This window comes from Mytilus trossulus, chromosome 13 (genome assembly GCF_036588685.1).
Source record: "Mytilus trossulus isolate FHL-02 chromosome 13, PNRI_Mtr1.1.1.hap1, whole genome shotgun sequence".
Classification (NCBI taxonomy): domain Eukaryota; kingdom Metazoa; phylum Mollusca; class Bivalvia; order Mytilida; family Mytilidae; genus Mytilus; species Mytilus trossulus.
The window spans coordinates 28,611,334-28,627,846 of NC_086385.1; the positions used below are offsets into that span (position 1 = coordinate 28,611,334).

The 16,513-nt window shown below is 33.3% G+C and overlaps 1 protein-coding gene across 1 annotated transcript in view; it reads right to left on the reverse strand.

The window, feature by feature from the left end:
- Positions 1-16,513, reverse strand: part of LOC134694754 (prolow-density lipoprotein receptor-related protein 1-like) — a 51,350-nt gene that overhangs the window by 11,752 nt on the left and 23,085 nt on the right. The window contains exons 11-22 of the mRNA XM_063555807.1: positions 15,407-15,520; positions 14,151-14,285; positions 13,094-13,240; positions 12,130-12,279; positions 10,707-10,795; positions 9,947-10,120; positions 8,795-8,979; positions 7,510-7,730; positions 6,925-7,125; positions 6,009-6,213; positions 4,953-5,194; positions 221-544 (exon numbers count right to left, since the gene is read on the reverse strand). Of these exons, the coding sequence (XP_063411877.1) occupies positions 221-544; positions 4,953-5,194; positions 6,009-6,213; positions 6,925-7,125; positions 7,510-7,730; positions 8,795-8,979; positions 9,947-10,120; positions 10,707-10,795; positions 12,130-12,279; positions 13,094-13,240; positions 14,151-14,285; positions 15,407-15,520 (2,187 nt within the window). The remainder of the gene's footprint in view (positions 1-220; positions 545-4,952; positions 5,195-6,008; positions 6,214-6,924; positions 7,126-7,509; positions 7,731-8,794; positions 8,980-9,946; positions 10,121-10,706; positions 10,796-12,129; positions 12,280-13,093; positions 13,241-14,150; positions 14,286-15,406; positions 15,521-16,513) is intronic.

Sequence of the window (16,513 nt, forward strand, 5' to 3'; positions counted from 1 at the left end):
TGCCATTTTACTAAGAACTTTCCTTTTTGGATTTTCCTCAGAGTTCAGTATTTTTATTGTTTAACTTTTTAGATTAAAACTGCCCTTTCACATAAAAACTTGTGATCCCTATCATGTAGAAATTTAGAAAGACAATATTTAGATTATTTCATAAGAATTCAATGAATAAATTATCTCCCTTTTTAAAAGTCATTAAGGGAGACAATCCAAATAAACTTACCACCATTTTTACATCCTTTTTTACAATGAGATTCAACAACAGGTGGATCACACTTGTCCCCAGTGTAACCCTCTTTACAAACACACTGTGGAAGGCCCTCTTTGTCTAGCTTACAGACTTGATTTACTGAACAAGTATAGTTCTTACAAGATGCAGTCGAGCATTGTGAGGCTGGATCATAACCATTTTGACAAACACAGTAAACTGCACTTGGAATATAGCAGTCTCCATTGACACAAGTTTGCTGCAGGGAATTACTGTCGCTATGGCGACAAGTTCCACCATTATAACACATGAGAGAGGTGCATTGTTCACATCTTGTACCTAAGAAATAAAAGAAAAGTTAACTATAATATTCATGTATATCATACTGGTTGCTTTTTTTAAATCATAAAAAAATCTCTACAATTTCTGAATTGAAAGTACTGTGGATTCATTTATATTCATGGGTATTATTTTTTGTCGATTAAGCAAAAGATTTTGCCAAAGTCTGCATACAACCTTATAGAAAAAATTGTAATTTAGGCCACACCAATTTGATTCCTTGTTCGACGGACCCGCCCTCATCTATATTTCTAAAAACAAGATTTTTTTAATTTTTTTTTATATTCCCGCTTCCCGCATCCGGAAAAGTAATCATGTCCATTTCTCGCACCGTTTTTTTTGTAAATATTATAAAAATATATCAACATTTGTTTTTAAAATCACAGTCTAGCCTGTATATAACGGTTTTGAACATAAAAGCACACCACCACACTTCTTAAATATCTGTGAGAATATTTGTTTCAGCATGAAACCTATTTATCCAAAGAAGGAGTGCTCCGATATAAATTAATAAAAGCGGAAATATATACCGGTAAAGAACAAAAAATTGGTTTCTTATATTCCCTATTAAAATATTCGTTGTTAGAATAAAGTACAGAACTTCTGAAGGATTTGCTTTCAACGGCAATTATATTGTATGCTGGCGAAACAAAACTATCCATATACGCTGCATGTTTATGCACCTGTCCTGATTGATTCAGGGGCCTATCGTTCAGCAGCTATCGTTTATTGATGTTGTTCATTGGTATTTTCCTGTTTGGATATATATATAAATTAGATCGTTGGTTTTCCTGTTTGAATTGTGTACGCTAATAATTTTGGGTCCCTGTATAGCTTGTTGTTTGGTCTGTATCAATGCCCCATGTAAAAGGTCGTACTTTTACCTGTGTTGGTTATTATCAGGTTAAGAACAATCTTCCCTCAGACAAGGGGTCATTTTACTGATGTAGAAAAGAAATTAGAAATACCAAGGATTTGTATAGTTAGAACTTCTATTCAAAATCTTTGAAACTTAGAATTTTGTACTCAAAAAGAGGAGAGTTACATCATATTTTAAACAACTTTTTTCTAAAAAAGGGGTCCACTTATTTTTAATAATATTAAACTGTTAAAATAAATAATAATTAAAATTGACAACAACACTTCAAAAGATCTGCAATTTTATTATCTATGTCTACATGTTTCGCCTGCAAGGCAGGCTTCATCAGGACAATTTTTATACAGAAATTGAGCCCCTGAAGTACTCAAAAGTGGTGCATTGAATTTGACGTCGTCATGGTGAAACGTCATGGTCAAAATTGTCCTGATGAAGCCTGCCTTGCAGGCGAAACATGTAGACATAGATAATAAAATTGCAGATCTTTTGAAGTGTTGTTGTCAATTTTAATTATTATTTAAGGATTGCATTCATTTGCATGATTTGACAACCCGGCATACTAAGGTATCCACTTCAGGGACTCTACCAAAACGATTTCACAGGCGTTGGTTCACCTCGCGGAATTTAATTTATTATTTAATCGTGAACCCCTGCATCCGAAAGGAACCGCCAAGCTAACAGCGCCGATCTACAGGCCACCAGCATATACATGGACCAAGGAATATTCCATACTTACAACGAAATAACAACTGAATCAAGATGACCAAGATGTCCGATACCACCTATACATCTATAAATGATAGCAGATATAAATGATTGCAGAAGAAACGTACCACGGGCGCCGATCTAAAATGAACTAGGAATTCACAACTATGCCATTATACAGACCAACTACTGCAGACGATCCATAAATTGTATAGTCACCAAATAATTAACAAAGGAACAGTTTTTGACAATTTTATTATCCACAGCGGCGATCATAATCTTCCTATTGTTGCTGACGCGCCGGGAAGTAGTAACCTCCAACTATGGCCAGGTTGGAAGAGAAGCCTTGCGAAGTGGTAGGAACCATGGGAAGTTCGTCCTATTAGATGCCAAGCCTTTAGAACAATTTCATGTATCATATAATAGTAAAACGAACTCAAGTTACATTGTATACAAACTTTAATTTTCTATATTTATCTTATCTATTTATAACTCTGTATTGCTACTTTCACTTTTCATTGTTTCTCTCACCATGACGACGTCAAATTCAATGCACCACTTTTGAGTACTTCAGGGGCTCAATTTCTGTATAAAAATTGTCCTGATGAAGCCTGCCTTGCAGGCGAAACATGTAGACATAGATAATAAAATTGCAGATCTTTTGAAGTGTTGTTGTCAATTTTAATTATTATTTAAGGATTGCATTCATTTGCATGATTTGACAACCCGGCATACCAAGGTATCCACTTCAGGGACTCTACCAAAACGATTTCACAGGCGTTGGTTCACCTCGCGGAATTTATGTTAAAATAAATGTGTTAACATTGTTAAAGTCAAGGAATATTACAAAATTCTTGGACATGTTTTGACCATTTTATACGATAGATGTATAGTTCTTTGAGAAAATATGAGCCCTTTTGTACAAACAAATATATTATAACTTATATTGATCACTCATAAAACATGAAAAAGGGATATTTATAACATTAAGGGGTTGCCCCCAAACTGAATATGACTTAGATGGAGAATTGTCTCATTGTCAGTCACACATATATAGACCAGATTTAATTATTTCTTGGTGAACAGGGAAAAATACTTCAGACATTAAAGAAATAACAAAGTACAAGAGTGATAAATCAAGTTTTAATATTGTCGAAACCTACTATTTTATGTTTACAAAAAAAAATTATAATCGCTCGCCTTTACTTTTCAAGCTTCGCCTCAAGAATTTGCAAAATAAATATTTTTTTATTAAAATTTTCAAATCGCTCGCTCTGTTATATATTTAGATATATATATGTTTTATATATGTGTAATTCAGTTTTATATGTTTTACGGAATTGTACAAGTGATGTCCGGAAACGCCTTTTTGTTTTACTCTCTCTCTTTTATTAAATGTCGTTAACGTAAGATGTGTTTTTGTTCATGAGCTAGTCGCAACCCCAACACTAATATTATTAAGACGAGGCGATATCGTTACATGGTGGAGTGACCCTAAAAAGATTATTAGGAGACTTTTAACAATTTTTTGAGAATATTTGCTGTTTTTAAAAGACATTTTAATTATTTTTGAAAATGTGACTCCCGTTGATAATACAAGTAGACCCCATACACGAGGACGACACACGTGGTTAATTCGTCAATATGGATAAATTATGAGAGCATTTTGACCAGTGACTATAGCATTATACAAATATATATTCATTTATAACACAGTTTTTTTTTTTCAACATATCCAGACATTTTATTTTTCACATCAATTCGCCATTATAAATGAGTCTTGCCCGTGTGAGTAAACAAGTGCGTAATTTAGAGCAGAGACTTCACCAAGCGCCTCTTTTGCGCACAATACCTGTAATATTGTCTGATAGTAAGGCCAAATATTTAGCCAACACTATTGACTGGTCATCGCATCCTGATAATAAAATATTTTGGTGGTGGAAAAGTGGTGCGGACACTGAAACTCAGTTTACTTGGCTAAAAGACAACTTAGAATCTAAAATTCAGGAACTTTCTTCACAACATTTTACAATTTACATTTGGCTAGGCATTTGTGACCTGACAGAAAAAACTGGAAAATTTATTAAATTACGATCGAGTAATAACGAGAGAGTAAATTACATATGTGAAACATACAAACACATTTATAAGTTCCTTTCCGATTATCCGACAATTAAAGTTGTTTTTCTCGAGCTTCCGTATTACTCAATTTATTTGTGGAATTTGTTCCAACAACATCCTGAACCAGAGCAGTTTCGTGTGCAGGATAGACTGTTAGAATGTCAGATTGCCGAGGTCAATAAATTTATAAGGGAAACAAATATTTTGCTTCGTGTTCATTCACCAGATTTTGGCCTAGACCTTCTTAAAGTAAGAAAACACCATAATTTTGGAGTCCAAAAATCAGTAGAACAAGAAATTAAATTGGTGACCATCTAATTTGTGGTTCACCAGTACCCAAAAAAAAATCCACAAAAAAATCGTTTCCAATGAATAATAATGAATCCACAGTATACAATTCCCGTTTTTCTCATCAATTTTAAGGGGCCTCAGTGGCCAAGTGGACTAAGTAGTTAAATAAATCAATACATCAATATACTGTCAATTCAGAAATTATTGCATGCATTTATTATCAGGATTTTATGACTATACTATAATTTGATTTTAATTTTTCCAACATCAAAAAAAAAAATCCTGATTAAATCATAATTTTTTTCAAAATATGCGTTTAAATTGTTGTGATAATAACCCTGTCGCATTTTTCACAATAATAAAAACTTCGCAATAATTTCTGAATTAACAGTATAATGTCCTATATATAATTACCTGTAAATCCCTTTTGACATTTACATGTTCTCCGGCCATTCATTATTATACATGTGCCTCCATTTTCACACAAACCCTTGCAAAGGGATGGATTCATATGTTCACTGCAAGTTGCCCCTGTGAACATCTCTGAACATCTACATATTGGTTTTCCATCATGAATCATACACTGGCCTCCATTTTGACAGTAATTATTGCATATATAGTTATTACACCTGGTTCCATTATATCCTGGTGGACAGCTTTAATAGATAACATGCAATAAGGTTAAATACAGCTTATTTCCTAATGCATGAAGTTTTTGTAATTTTTCAGAAAATTCATTCGTTCAGTTGATGCTCCCTTGTTTTTGTTAATATTTCTTTTGAGTGAGTGAGCCGTTTCATTCTATATTATAGTGTGTCTTTCTATATATGTTGTGATATTACACTATTGTGCGATGGTATGGTGAACGTTTGCGCCAATAAAACATTAAAATCTACTGCTTTTGTTTGCACCTGATGTAAATAGAAACTGTTGTTTTTCCTGTTTGAATGGTTTTACAACAGTCATTCTGGGTGGCCTTTTATAGCTTGCTGTTCGGAGTGAGCCAAGGCTTTTTGTATAAAGCAATACTTTTACCTATAATGGTTTACTTTTACAAATTGTGACTAGACTGAAGAGTTGTCTCAATAACACTCATACCACATCTTCTTACATCTACTTAATATATAATCTACTAAATAATTTAATTTTTTTTAAACTGTATAAACTGTATAATCAGAAATTATGGTGTGCATTTATTATTGCGATTTTGTCATTTTGGACTTGAATGTGATTTTAATTTTTGCGATAATGAGAAAAATCCTGTTTAATTCACTTTAAAAAAATTCCAAAATGTGAGTTTAAATTATTGCAATTATAGCTCTGTCGCATTTTTCGCAATAATAAAAACATCGCAATAATTTCTGAATTTACAGTATATCAATCTATGTCTTGTTGTAAGTTTCCTCCTGTGACATAATCTTCAATTTGATGAAAGCGGTCACTATATGCTAGAATAAAATATATAATTACATGCACTTTGGTCCAGTGTTAGAAATATTGCAAGTTCCGCCATTGTAACAGTGTCCAGGAAGACAAGTGGAAAAGTCACATTTCTCATCAATGTAGCGAGCGCCATCTGGACACACACATTTGTATTTCTTTGTGCTTTCTTGTGGCATATTGATACACATGGCTGAAGGACAGTGAAGCTCTGTGATACTACAGTGGTTGTCAACTGAAATTAAAATTCAAAGAATGATTAAATGAACGGCTTATTGTAACAGACAGTGGTGACACCTGGTGAAACAAAAACAATAATCTCATCACAGTTTTGAGAAGATTTATAAACACAATTTAAACAAGAATGTGTCTGTAGTACTAGGATGCCCCACTTGCACTATCAATTTCTTTGTTCAGTGAACCGTGAAATTGGTGCCAAGACTCTAATTTAGCATTAAAATTAGAACGATATCAGTGGGAACTTGTATATTAAGTTTTAAATTGTTTAAAAAAAAAAACATTAGCCCCCTCTTTTTTTTTAAATCTACAAGGGTGTCTTTTACATGCAAGATATATTGCTATCTCTTTACACCAGTTAGCCATTTATCTTCCCCTCCTTAATAGACTATCATCATTTCTCAGGACCATACTTGCAAATGGTGTCAAGAAAAAGCCTTATATTCAGTCCCTGAAGTTTTCTCCCTGGAACCTGGATCGAAAACAAGGAACCTTATAAGTAAATTAGTAATCCAATGCTCTACCACTACAACATGGCTCTCAAAACTGTTTCTCTTATTTAGACTGGAGGATACATGTAGCTAAATCATTGTCTCATTGACAATCATTTCAGATCTCCCTATTTTGAAATCTAAAGATGCAATAACACCCACTTTTAAGGAAGTATGGCACCAAAATCAGAGCTAAATGGAAATTATTCTTTACTTACTTAATTTCTGTTTGCTCGGTTGAAGAATCAGGATGTCTCCTATAGAAAGTAATGTCTTGAATAACGGTTGCCCATCTTCAAGGCTATGAGGATTTGTTCGGAATTTCTTAATTTTAATCACTGTACTGTTATGGTAGAAACTCACAAAGAGATAGTCCTCAAAAACGTCAACCATGTATGGTGCCAGTGTCCCAGTAGAAGCTAAGTGAAAATAAAGAAAGATTTCCAAGTTTAGAAAGCATAAAGAAGAATTGATTCTTTCTTTATTTTTTCTGAAGGAGAGTTTTAGATCTCCCATTTCATTCAGTGTTGTTTTCTCTTTTCATCAGCAAGTCTGGTTAGGTTTAGCTCTAAATTTAACCATCACTTTTTTTTTTAAAGAAAATAACTGTATTTGAAAGCCAATAATTTTCTGCAGAATAATTTCAAGCATTTTGCCTATTCTAAATTGTAAAAGTAATGAAGACAATATGTAATATCTTAAAAGTTAATACAAGTTGAGTTGATTTCAGGTTTTTTGGAAGGGAAAGCAGATCCGGCTCCAGATGTGTCACATGTTAAAGTGAATTAACAAATAGAACCTACTGTTGAACTGTATGACCACATGTCTGTCTTTTCCCTCTAAGTCCACTGTCTCAATAGTCCTTTTCTTTGTGTCGGCCCAGTATAATCTACCATTAGGGTAGTCTATGGCTAGACCATTGGGCCAGATTATCTCTTCATTGACAACTATCTTGCGACCACTTCCATCTAAGTTTGAGCTTTCTATTTTAGGGGGAAAGCCCCTGTCAGTCCAAAAGAGTTTCCTGAAAAATTACAAGAGTCAGAAATTATTGTCTGCATTTTAAGTGTGAATTAGTAATACTGGAAAACAATACAGAGGATGGTAAATGATTATTTTTGTGCAACATGTTTTGCCATTTTTATTTCAAATGCAGCCTTGAAAAAGATTCGTTATTCACCGTGTTTCGTGAAATCAGTAAAAAAGATCAACGTGGAAGAAATTTTTAATAGTTCGTTCATCATGAAATTGCAATTTTATTTCACATTCTTCCGTACAGATAACCTCCTTTATGCCCCTCAATACACTACTGAGTTGTTGCTATTTCTGAAAATGCTTTGTACAAATATTGCTATCAAAATCTGAAATGCAAGTTTTATTCTTGCAAAAGCTTTTCATAATACATTTATTGGTAATAATAGAAACATGCCAATTTCTAAATTTACAGTTTGAACAAAAGAGTTGTCTATAAAACATGTGCATGCATAACTCATTCACTTGAACCAAACTAAAACTTGATATGATTTTACAAATTTGCAACAATAGTTATAATTCCAGGTCTAACAATACCCTTAGCTACTCTTCCTCATTTTATAAGTAGGCTTGAGAACAGAAGAACATTTTTGCTGATGATTTGTCAATTATTTATATGTGCCTAAAATAAAAGACTATGATCCTGGTGTCAGGATGCCTTTCAGTCTGTTATTGTAGATTCATTTATTTTAAGGGTACAAATTTTTGTGGATTAAGGAAAACATTTTCGTCAATATTTGATTTCCTGGTTTTGCTATTTAAAGCAAAAAACTGTAATTCTCCCTTTTAGAATCTATAGGACTATGGGTAATCTCATTGTTCGTACACCAAAATGAAATAACATTGCATCATTGGTTGAATTTCTATTGTTTATCACATATTTCACCAATCAGAACGTTTTGTGTACACTTCTGAAGATATTGCCTAGAATACATCAGATTCTGAAACAGCAAATTCATTGACCATTTTAATTCATGATACCCCTTAACCAGCAATCCACTAAAATATTGTGTCAAACAAATAATATTATTATGATTGCACATATACAGTACATACCCTTTTTCTGGATGTACAACAATAGAATATGGCTGATCCAAAGCAGATGAAATAACAGATCGACGCTGTTTGCCTTCAAAATTTGCCATTTCTATTTTCCTTGTGTGGGAATCAGTCCAGTATATATGCTTGCCAACCCAGTTCACTGCAATACCATGAGGGTTACCAAGATTGCGGAGCAAAACCTAGAAAAAATGGGAAAAAACATTTTCTTTTAATAAAATACGCTTTATACATTTGCACAAAATGTAAATTGAGCATGCATAGCGATATGATTAACAGTGATTCTCTCAGGGCTTTTCCAGAATTAATTGTATTGAGAGGAAGAAATCTTATTTATTTCAATTGATCCTAACAAAGAGGATATGAGACAATTTGGTCAACTGCAATATTTTGAACAGGATTGAATCCGATAAATACCAAAAATCAAAAATAAAAGAATATGCATACAGTCCTCTTTGTAAAGAAGACATATCTAAATCCATTTTAGTTTCACCACTGTCAAAAAGATCAAAATTAATAATTTTCCAAATGTTTGTATTTTGGTAATTTGTGTCACCGAGATGCTGCCTCATCTTCCTTTGTTACTTTTCAATATGAGGTAAAATAAAAACGTTATGTTTATTTTCGTAATGTGCTAGCAAAATTCATAGACTCTTTCTCAAAGAATGATGGTTTTGTTTTATGTCAAACAGTGCTGCATAAACACCTTTTTTTAAAAGGTTTAATAATCAACCACTAAGTTTATAAAAAAAAATTTTCAAAGTTAAATAATGATCAAATTTGAACTTACTTATCAAAATTATGAACCAAATCAACATGTCTTCGTAACATTCAAAATCTTAAATTCCTTGTAACTATAAATGCCATTTGTGCATTCCTGTTCCGGTTTCAAGATTTTCTTATTATCATTGGCAGTGTAGGATCAAGAATTATTCATGAGAGGGGGCCCTGATCCAGTGATTTCCCTATATAATCAACACAATTTTTCCCTAAAAGGAGGGCTTGGTCCCCTGTCCCCCTAAATCTGACTCTGGGTCACCTCTGGTACTGGTTGACCTGTAGCTCTCTTGATTTCCCTATATAATCTACACAATTTTTCCCTAAAAGGAGGGCTTGGCCCCTGTCCCCCTAAATCTGACTCTGACTGACCTCTGGTACTGGTTGAACTGCTGCTCTTTTAACTTTCCCTTTCTCTGACTTTGTGCTTTGGATTGTCATTTTACTGATAGAGTGGTTTGAGTGGTTAGAGTGACTGACCACAAAGACTGACCAAGGGCTAGTTGTCATGTCAGCATCAATGCTAGCTATTTTGGCACTACTCTCCTGTAAATAACAAAATAAAATTAATTTCAGAAATTATTGCAAATCTATACTATGCATAGGGCAGACTTCTTCAACAGAGTTAAGCAGCACTAAAATTAGGAGGGGGGACATTGAACTATTTTAGATTTAAAATCAGTAAATTTTTTATATTTTGATTGCCTTTTTATTGATTTTCTGCTATAATTGAAGACTTTTTTCCTCAAATCAATATACAGAATCAAAAATTCTGTTATTGCATAGCAATATAACATTTCCCACAGAAAGTATCCAAAAGTTATCATGCAATTAATTCCAATATTGCACTAGTGCAATAAATCTTCAAAATTCATGATGTCATCAACGTCAATTTTCTTAGTTTAAACCAATTTTTCTTTCAAATATTAGATTTGCTATACAATAAAAGGGTTATTGCATGAATATTGGGGAATATTGTCCCTCGTACTACATATATTGCACTTGCAAGCTCGTGTAATATAAAATTCTACTCGGGACAATATTCCCCAATATTCATGCAATAACCCAATATTACTACACAATTATTCAACCCTCTCACTATTTCTGAAAAATATAATTTTTCTAATCTTACCTTCCCAATTGTTTGTTCTTCTGACTTTCCGTACAAGTCTGACTGCAAAATAACACTCTCTCTAGCAACTAATATTAATGGCTGTGGACCTAAAATAAAACTTTTACTACATAAAAAATGTTACAAGTGTTATTTTCATAAAGTAACTTGGCATATCAACTTGACCATTATTTATAATATATATTGTATTTGGTCACAAAAAGTTTAATTAAACATAAAAAAGTTAACCTGAGTTATCAATAAATGGAGAATGTGTCCATGGAACACAGATGATGCCCATGCTTACATATAACATTATAAAGGGACATAACTAAAGAACCGTAAAAGTGACACTATCCGAATTAAAACTTGTTCTGAGTTGACTACAATCAATGCTCAAAAGTTATTTTTAAGCTCACCTGGCCTAAAAGGCCAAGTGAGCTTTTCTCATCACTTGGCGTCTGGCGTCCGTTGTCGTCCATCGTCGTTAACTTTTACAAAAATCTTCTCCTCTGAAACTACAGGGCCAAATTATTCCAAACTTGGCCACAATCATCATTGATGTATCTAGTTTAAAGTTTGTGTTTTGTTACCCGGCCAACCAACCAAGATGGCCGCCATGGCTAAAAATAGAACATAGGGGTAAAATGCAGTTTTTGGCTTACAACTCAAAAACCAAAGCACTTAGAGCAAATCTGACATGGGGTAAAATTGTTTATCTGGTCAAGATCTATCTGCCCTGAATTTTTTAGATGAATCAGACAACTAGTTGTTAGGTTGCTGCCCCTAAATTGGTAATTTTAAGGAAATTTTACTGTTTTTGGTTATTATCTTGAATATTATTATAGATAGAGATAAACTGTAAACATCAATAATGTTCAGCAAAGTAAGATTAACAAATAAGTCAACATGACCAAAATGGTCAGTTGACTCCTTTAGGAGTTATTGCCCTTTATAGTCAATTTTTAACCTTTTTTCGTAAATCTCCATGATCTTTTACAAAAATCTTCTCCTCTGAAACTACCGGGCCAAATTAATCCAAACTTGGCCACAATCATCATTAATGTATCTAGTTTAAAATTTGTGTTTTTTATAATTTGTATATTTTTACTAACATTTTCCACTGAAACTGCACAGACAAGTTCATTATAGATAGAGATAATTGTAAGCAGCAAGAATGTTCAGCAAAGTAAGATGTACAAACACATCACAATCACCAAAACACAATTTTGACATGAACTGTCTGCTTCCTTTGTTTAATTCACATATACCAAGGTGAGCGACACAGGCTCTTTTGAGCCTCTAGTTTAATTTTCTATTATATAATAACAGTACAGTGATTAGCTGTTTAGAAACAGGTTCAAGATGAAAAAGCTTACAAACATATGAACTTAATTTGAGCAACTGACCAATGACTATTCTGTAGGATTTGACCATATCTTACCTTTAGCTATACATGACAAAGTGCCATCAAATGTAGTTTTCTTTTCATAACCATCCTCACAAGAGCAATGGACCCCTGCAGAAGCCTCCATCATATGTTTTGGACTACAGAGCTGTGGACATGTGCCCCACTTCTTACATAAATCTTGTACTAAAACACAAAATGAATCTCAATTAGTTATGCAGAGCTATGGGCATGTGCACCACTTCTAACACAATCTTGTTCTAAAATCACAAAAAAGATTTTTATTGCTAAAGGATTACAGTGGGGTGCTCATTTTCGCCACATCTTTTCGTGTTTTCTACAGTTTATGTTCAGGTCTAAATGTGTTTAAAGTATACTGATATTTCCATATAAAGACAACTTCAAGTGCAAAATATTCTTAAGCTTGAAAACTTGTTTATTTGAATATAATCATCTGAAAAGTGAGATGAAAGGGTGTTCGAAATTTCCTGATTTTTGTCAATGGGGGACACATATTCGCCGTTTATACACATCTATTTAAAACCAAAAAACCACAGCTTTAAACAACATTGATTAAATCAATTTCATTATAGATGAATAGCAGACATTTCAAAGGTGTTAAGAACTGAAATTTAGGGCATTTATTCAAAGAACTACTTAGAAATACTCCTTTGAATTCGTGTTTTTTCTTCAGGAAATTGGCCGAAAATTGTTGTCCGTTTTTCGGTCCTTTTCAGTAGGTGCCGCAATTTTGTCTCAGTTTTACAAAATAATCATATTTGTTATATAATATCATTTACCGGTATATGTCTTCCATTTCAGCCATCCTTTGAAGTTTTTACACCTCAAAGTCATTAAACGGCGAAATTGTGTCCCCGGCGAATATGGGCGCACCACTCTACACAGTATATTTAAAAACTTTTGTTTTCAATTTGTTTTTTCATATTTTGTTCATGTAGGAATATATAGCAGACTAATTTTTTTTAAATTTGACACCAACCTTGGCAATGGAAACCATCTTCCATTAATGTATATCCTTCTTTACAAGCACACTTGTAAGCACCCGCCTTATAAGGTAGACTAATACATTTCTGTTGACAAATACTGCTGTTTCTTCTTAATTCATCACTGCATGGCGACATTTTTTCTAAAAAGAAAGAATTTATAAAGTTTGAATTGTTTTATATCGTCATATCGGGGCCTTTTATAGCTAACTATGCAATGTGGGCTTGGCTCATTGTTAAAGGCCGTACAGTGACCTATAGTTTTTAATATCTGTGTCATTTTGGTCTCTTTTGGACAGTTGCCTCATTAGCAATCATACCACATCTTCTTTTTTATAATAAAAAAAAATTCTCTGAGATTGATACCTGGAATAGAAAAAATGTCTGCCTGATGCATTGATGCATACATACAGTTATGACTAAAAAAAAACACACACAAAAAAAAACACTATTATCACTAAACTTGTACACTTTTTTGTTAAGAGGGAAGCTGAAGCTCTGGCTGAGTTGAGGACCAATTGGTGCATTTCAACTGTTTTCTAATTTTTGGTCAGGTTGTTGTCTCTTTGGTACATTCTCTGTTTCCATTCTTAATTTTATTACACACCCTCAAGTGTTTTAAACTTTGTGAAGAGACTTACAAAACCTTACTAAATAGTTTCTTGTAATTTGAAACATTTACAATTATTCTGTATCATGCATGAGCAAGTATTTATCATTTCTTAACATTAACATTTATCTACTGCTTGCTATATCTCCATTGGAATATCTACATTGGCCCAAAATATTTGATAGACCCAATGACAAAACCACGTACAGTAAAACCTGGCTGAACCGAATCCTGTATAAACCAAAAACCTGTAAAACCAAATATTTTCTAAAGCACCTTCACATCAAATTGCATGCGTTGTGAACTTGATAAAACTTAGTATCAGCCAATACCAAACAAAATATTAAGTCCCGAAGAGGTTCGGTTAAATCAGGTTTGACTGTACTTGGAATGTCATCTGACATTTTAAACTGTTTTTTCCCCTAATCATTCATTATACATACTGCAGATAGCTGGCTTTTCATCTGATGCATCCTTGATGCAATCTATCTTTCCATCACAAACTCTGTCCATAGGTATGCATGTCTTAGAACTGTCGCACTGGAAACTCTGTCCTGTACACACACTGTCAAAAAAACCTACAAAAATAAACATTTCTAATGTTAAAATATTCCCCCATACATTAAAATATCTGGTCAATATCAATCTTTGTGTTAGATAAAATTGAGAATGTGATGGCTATATAATTTGTCATAGAAACAACAACCCGACCAAAGAGTAGACAACAGCCAAGGCCACCAATGGGTCTTCAATGCAGAGAGAAACTCCTGCACCCAGAGGTGTGCTTCAGCCGGCCCCTAAACAAAAATGTATACTTGTTCAGTTATAATGGATACAAGAAACTAAAAATAAAAGTCATACAAGCTAAGACTAACAAAGGCCAAAGGCTGCTGACCCCAGACAGGTGCAAAATTGCTTTTTCTAAAACTGGGAAGTGCCAAGATTTACTGATATGTTTTCTTTGCCAGGGAATGCCGCTAAAATGGTTACAATCATAGTTATAACAGGTTAACAAAATTATAGAACTGAAATTATCAATCTCCATACTAGCTACATAATGTGAAAAAAGTGATGTGACATAAAAACAACATTGACGAAATATCCCTTTGTTACTATGCAAGAAAGTGAGAAATTAGATATCTTCTTTGCCTATCAACCTCAAAAGAGCTTAGCCTAACTTTATCTGCTTTCATCTTATATTAAGGTGGTACCTATCACTACAGGGAGATAACTCTGTAAAATCAGCTAAACGTTTTAAGTATGTTGTGTTGTTAAGGGAATATTAAGCTTCTCAATGATCAAAATTAGTGTTTGTCAAACTGCTATGTTACAACAAGGACTTAATCTATATACGTCCCTGGTTACAAGTGCAATATTAATTTTTCTGATAAATTGGTTGGTTAAATTTTTTTGAAATTTTTTTATTTTTTTCAAAGGGTCAAAGTAAATATTTCATAAAAATTAAACAAGCCAAATAAATTTTAGTCAAGGTGTGTTTTACCACCTTATGAGACTTCCTTTCATTTTTCTTTGAAAATGTCTGTACCAAAGTCAGTTATTTGACAGCCGTTTTTCATTCATTAAGTGAGGGACTTTTAAAGACTTCCCCTTTTTGAATTTACTCTGCAGTTCAGTATTTTTTTTGTACTTTTTCCATGTATATTAGACAATTGAGTTTAGAAAAAAGGGAGATAATTACAGTTTTCCTCATCAGAGTTGTCTCCACATTGGTTCGTCCCATCACATCTTTTGTCGCTGAAAATACACTTATGATTTTTACATCGGAATCGTCCAGGTGGGCATGTGTAGTCTTCTGCAACAACAAAAAATATAATTAGGTTAGTTCATCATATGGTAATTTAAATAAATTAAATTCCATTTCACAAATATGGTACATAGCTGTCACGTGAGATGAACAGCCTCGTCATGATGTCAGAACATGCTCGTCAATTATATTGTTAACATGTGATAAATTTTGTCTTTAGAACTCTTGGATTTTATATAGTGCCAGGATTTAAACTTATCCAAACTTTTATCAATTTCGAAGTTTTGGCGTTTCTGAAATCAAATTAACGTGAAATCACGGTTTTCAGTACGTAACCACGTAAGTGCAAGTTATATAACTTGTTGAACAATGGCATCTCAGGTTGATGATGATCCAAAAAGTGGATCACTAGACTTATCTGATGATGACCATAACCCTAACACTAGCCAGCAATCTGGAAAGGGTGTAGATGATAATAGAATACCCAAAGACTTTAGGGATTCTCAAACCCATGAATCTGAATCTGATGATGACGACGATATGTCATCGATGTCGATTGACACTTTAATATGTTTACAATACAAGCAGATGAAATATATGCAAAAACTAACAGAACATTTAGGTTCTAAATCCGATGATGTGTCGGACAGTGCAAATAAATACACAATAGCACCACACGATAGTGCAAGTAGAACAAAAAGATCCCATTGTGATGACGGGGAATCTAACATTTCAAATAAACACTTAAAAGTTGCAGATGATTCCCAGCATGACACAGAGTCTGTTGATGACCTAGATAAACTTATGTGTAGTTTTGAAAATGCTGAGACCGACAACCTTGATAAATCAGATAACGTCACTGATGACGAGGATCTTAACGAGGTCAATGAATTAATGGATGAAATGAGCGAATTTTATAATGATTCTGAGGAAACTAGTGCGGCTATTGAAGAAAGCTTAGCAAAATCAGTCAATACTTCTCTAAGATCTAAAATCCCAGATTCTAAATTCAAAGAAATTAAATCGAAGTACAAAAGACCA